The sequence below is a fragment of the Notothenia coriiceps genome, unplaced genomic scaffold (genome assembly GCF_000735185.1).
Source record: "Notothenia coriiceps isolate Sejong01 unplaced genomic scaffold, NC01 NC01_scaffold00000711, whole genome shotgun sequence".
Lineage (NCBI taxonomy): Eukaryota > Metazoa > Chordata > Actinopteri > Perciformes > Nototheniidae > Notothenia > Notothenia coriiceps.
Window position 1 is genome coordinate 6,893 of NW_011333412.1, and position 4,454 is coordinate 11,346.

The window sequence follows — 4,454 nt, forward strand, 5'->3', positions numbered from 1 at the left end:
AAATAAAACCTTTTTTAAGTTAGCTCCACTTTTAGCAGCTGCAACATTTCAATGGTGAACACATTAATGGATCACTAATTATAATCCAGTTATATTTATTATTATGAAATTGGCCATTCTGAATAATGCATTCTTTTTGTTTTGGTACTCTAAGAATGTGTGATGCTAATATTATTGCACATTAACGTGTACTACATGTAACAGAGTATTCCTTCACTGTAGTACAACTACTATAAGTAAAAAAACTCAGTATTTCTTACCATCTTTGCTTACAGTTAAATCCGCATAGCAATTTAAACTGGCTGCTAAACTGAAGCTAGTAAGACGAAGTGGGTAGATGTTAAAGAAGAAGAAAACAAATAACTAAAACAGGAATATTATATTTCAAAATACTAGAAGATAATATAACTTTTCTCAAGTCTTCGTTGCACCTCAGGCAGGTTTACAGCGACAACATGCTCTCATATTCCCCACGGTATTTATAACTCGGTCAGCTGACCTTGCACTTGGACCCTTCCACAACACGGGAAGATTATTTAACTACGACACAAACTAAAAAACTACTTACACTTCGGTTATATTCCATCCCAACCCTATACAAAAGTGTGAAAAGCAGTTGTTAATGAGCAGATAAATGTTGTTGTGCACAATATTAACGATATCAGGGTGGAAATGACACAGATGTGGATAAGTAGCTCCCCCGCCTAGCAGATAATGGTACGGTCCTCTGTAGAAATTCCGAGAATTGAGCCCCTGTGTTTCTTAGAACAGGATTCTCAGAACTGGTGATGCACAGAGTTTCGAGGAAACTTTTACAAGGTGACTTTTTTTTCCTTCCTTTTTCTCAGCATTAGGTCAGAAGTGTTGTGAAGTACAAGTTGCTCTTGTGGTTGCTCCTGGGCATGATTATTTTTCATAATTTATATATTGAAAATGTTGTGATATCTTTAGACAGAAGTGAACTAACAGATTTAATGTATGACTTTGACAGCTGCACTGCTTTTGACTGTTTTAAACGGAAGTGTGACTTGTTTAGGTTGTTTAATTTAGTCAATTACATTAATAGCTGCCGTTACACTTAAAAACAAACAGCAGCCTCGTGTCGTGAACCTTTAACTAACACAGCAGTTTGAGTTTTTATCCATATTTGAGTATGTATACCTTTTTTATAGTTGTGTTTGGTGCAGCATTTGGAAATAGAGGCTGCAAAAGTGTCGCAACAGGACTAGTCGGGCTGGTTTTGTCTAATTTTTTCTGCGCATTTTCTCATGTCTTGAAACAATCTTTTCATCTCACCGAGTGTTTAATATGCAAAACCGATGAATTTCCCTTATTAGTTTCCGTCGTGAAAATACCATTTGAGACACATAATTAAAGCCGTCCCCTGACTTAACCCCGTTTCTAAACTTGTGCTGGCCTGCTCGGTGGCTCGCTGCCGAAAGAAGTTAAGCAGCAACAACTAACCACTCCTTGGAATCACAACCTGCCAAAACACACCGTCGCAGTTTAGTTTCTCCCCCTGATAACTCACGGTTCGTTTGGCGGGAGAAGAGTAAATGTATTAGTGGGTTAATTTAGATGAGTTGTACTTATACAGGGGGAACAGGAAACCTCTCTGTGTACTCGCAATCTAATCTGAGCAGTCAGGACGGAATGTGCTCAACGTCAAACACGTTTACAACACACAGGCTGCCAGCACTGCGCTGCTACATGCGGGAGAACCGCAGAGTACACATGGGGACACTGTTATCAAACTGGTTATCCTAAAAAGAAGTCCGCCATTAAGCTATACTTTGTTTTATTATTATTTATGTCAGTATTTTACTTCGCTTCGAAATGATAGTCACAGTTTTTTTCGCAAATCCATTGCGTCTTTGTTCTTGTTTTTAATTAAAATATTAAGTGAAACTCCCTTCGACTTTTCTCTCTACAATGGCGCCTCTCTCTGATGAGGCGCTGTCAGGACACTTGTTAGCTTCAAAGCTTGTTTTGATGTCAGTCCTTGAAGGCATCTGGCTGCTGTTGCACACGAATGAGCCAGAGGTGATGACACATGACAAAAGCGGTTGTTATTATTATATTTAATGAATGTTCATTCGTGTATAATTGACGCTTTATTACAAAAACAGATTTTGGTGAGGCAAATTTGTGGTTATTAACATTCTTTACTCAGTGTAGTAGAATATGCAAAGTGAACGTTTTTGTATTGTTCGTCTATTATGTTAAAGAAACTTGAAATTCAAAATGTTACTGAAAAATAATAATTGGCATCAACATATATTTCAAGTCGAAAAATAATTACTTACAATGGCTAATTTTAGAATACAAAATAGTATTGTATTCTAATTATTGCTGCATCAATGTCTTCATCACTTTAATGTTGCAGCTTAAATACTGCTGTGTAGGCTATATTGTGAAATTCACTAATAGATCATCATTTGTTGATCATACGTTGTGGTATTCATCTGAATAATTAATGTATGGAGCACAATATCTGCTTAGAATTGCAGCTGAGTAGAATAATAAATTAGCGAGAATTTGAAATACTCAAGTAAAGTACCAGTAACTAAAACATATACTTAAGTACAGCACTTGAGTGAAAGTACTTAGTTACTGTGCACTGACTGTTCTGTGAGGAAATACTGAAGGCTGGGGTTTACTATGATATTGACATTTCTTGCAAATGTTAAATGGCTCAGCACGCCATCTACTGTTTGAAGTCAGTACTGAAGGCCAAAGCTGACAGAGTGAAAATAAACAAAACTAACTCCACAACATTTTAACATTTCAGAATAAGAAGCAATGGGTAAATTACACTTTAAGTAAAATTACTTTTGTCTGAGAATCTGCTTGAGTGATGCCCATGTAGGGGCCAATTTAACCGCATTGTTATTCATCTACCCAGAACACTTTCAGCAACTCACTCTCAGTTTATGATTTTCGCCCTCCATCAGATTTCGACAGCATGGCCATGACTGCTGATGGCTGCATTCAATTCACACGCCATGCGGGTGACGTCCTGCTCAACTTCAACCGCCTCCGCAGCCGCAACATCCTGACTGATGTCGCCATACAGGTGGACGGACAGCATTTTCACGCTCACAAGGCCATCTTGGTAGCCTGCAGGTATGCACTATCAGATCTGACACAGACAGCATGAGTACCTATGGACTGTACTCAATAAAGGGCTTTTTCTTGGAGCTTATATTTTAATTCAGTCGATCACAAGGTGTGTTTCCTTCCGCCTGTCTTTTATGTTAAATGTGTGATGTATTTGAAGAACTGCTGCTCCTGACACCGCCGCCACACCATCTAATTTCACAACTTGAATAACACTGAACCACCTTTTCTTTTATTATCTTACAGTGGCTTCTTTTACTCTGTCTTCATGGACCCCAAGAATGCCAACCTAAGTGCCATAGGCTTGGACCCCAAAGTGGACGCCAAGGGTTTCTCCATCCTGCTGGACTTCATGTACACGTCCTGTCTGGACCTGAAGGACAGTCTGGTACAGGCCACCATGAGCACAGCCATCTACCTCCAGATGGAGCACGTGGCCGACACCTGCCTCAGGTTCATCCAGTCCAGGTACATGAGTAAAAGAATGTGGCACACTGCAATATCTCCGTAAATGAACGAGTTGAAGTTAAACTTACTTTTCAAGCGGCGAAACAAATAAATAAAACTGAAGATGTAACAAAAAAAAGTGAGCGAATCTTACGCAGGGGAATTTATCCAATGTCCAGGCAACAAAGTTGTTTTGTAAAATGTATTACCGACAATCCAATATCCAACATATATATAACTGTGGTCTCAACGTTGGCTTTTCCTGTGTTTTCCCTGGTAAATAACGATTTGCTCATTTTGGTGCACCAATCCCACCACCACCTGTCTCCAATTATTTTTATCACCTGGGTCCAAATCACACGGTGCCCAAAACCGCCTTCAAAATAAAAGCATAAAGAATCACTTTACTTAACTAAAATAATTATAATAAATAATAATACATTTAGAATAAAGAAAAACAGCAAGAAAATAAATGTTTAACTATTCAATACTATAAATCAGGGGTCGGCAACAGGCGGACCACGGTCCGGATCCGGACCCAGACGCCGACCTATACGGACCCGGACCTATAATCAATACATTAATAGGGGATTTCAATTTTGACACGGCGATTCTATTTTAACCGCCGCCGACAGGGGGCGAAAGAGACGAGTGAGTGATACAGGGAGAGAAACACAGAAGAAGATGAGGAGCAGCGGAGAGGAAAGTGATGAGAAATAAATGAATAGGCGGATCAGATGGAGGAAGCGGAGAGGAGACCGTGAACAGGCGTGCTAGCGCAGGGAGGACAAATAATCTAAACATCGCGCGCTCTCCCTCCAAGAAGAGGAAAGTGGACAGTGAGAACAGAGCTTTACCCGAGTGACTCATCTCATGTTCTCTGGCCC

At 39.6% G+C, this 4,454-nt stretch overlaps 2 protein-coding genes across 2 annotated transcripts in view; one reads left to right on the top strand and one right to left on the bottom strand.

Moving 5' to 3' along the window:
- Positions 1-213: 213 nt before the first annotated feature.
- LOC104957000 (protein FAM78B-like) overlaps positions 214-4,454 on the bottom strand; it is a 21,404-nt gene continuing 17,163 nt past the window's right edge. Inside the window, exons 3-4 of the mRNA XM_010784594.1 lie at positions 1,700-1,706; positions 214-227 (exon numbers count right to left, since the gene is read on the bottom strand). Of these exons, the coding sequence (XP_010782896.1) occupies positions 214-227; positions 1,700-1,706 (21 nt within the window). The remainder of the gene's footprint in view (positions 228-1,699; positions 1,707-4,454) is intronic.
- On the top strand, positions 1,832-3,663 carry LOC104956989 (B-cell lymphoma 6 protein homolog). Its single transcript, XM_010784584.1, has 3 exons — positions 1,832-2,043; positions 2,955-3,126; positions 3,367-3,663. The coding sequence occupies exons 2-3, from the start codon at positions 2,966-2,968 to the stop codon at positions 3,629-3,631; spliced, it is 426 nt and encodes a 141-aa protein (XP_010782886.1). The 5' UTR covers positions 1,832-2,043; positions 2,955-2,965; the 3' UTR covers positions 3,632-3,663.

Coding starts and splice junctions, on each gene's coding strand:
- LOC104956989 (XM_010784584.1), top strand. CDS start 2,966: ATGGCCATGACTGCTGATGGCTGCATTCAATTCACACGCCATGCGGGT. Junction 3,127..3,366: donor GCCATCTTGGTAGCCTGCAG/GTATGCACTATC, acceptor ATTATCTTACAG/TGGCTTCTTTTACTCTGTCT.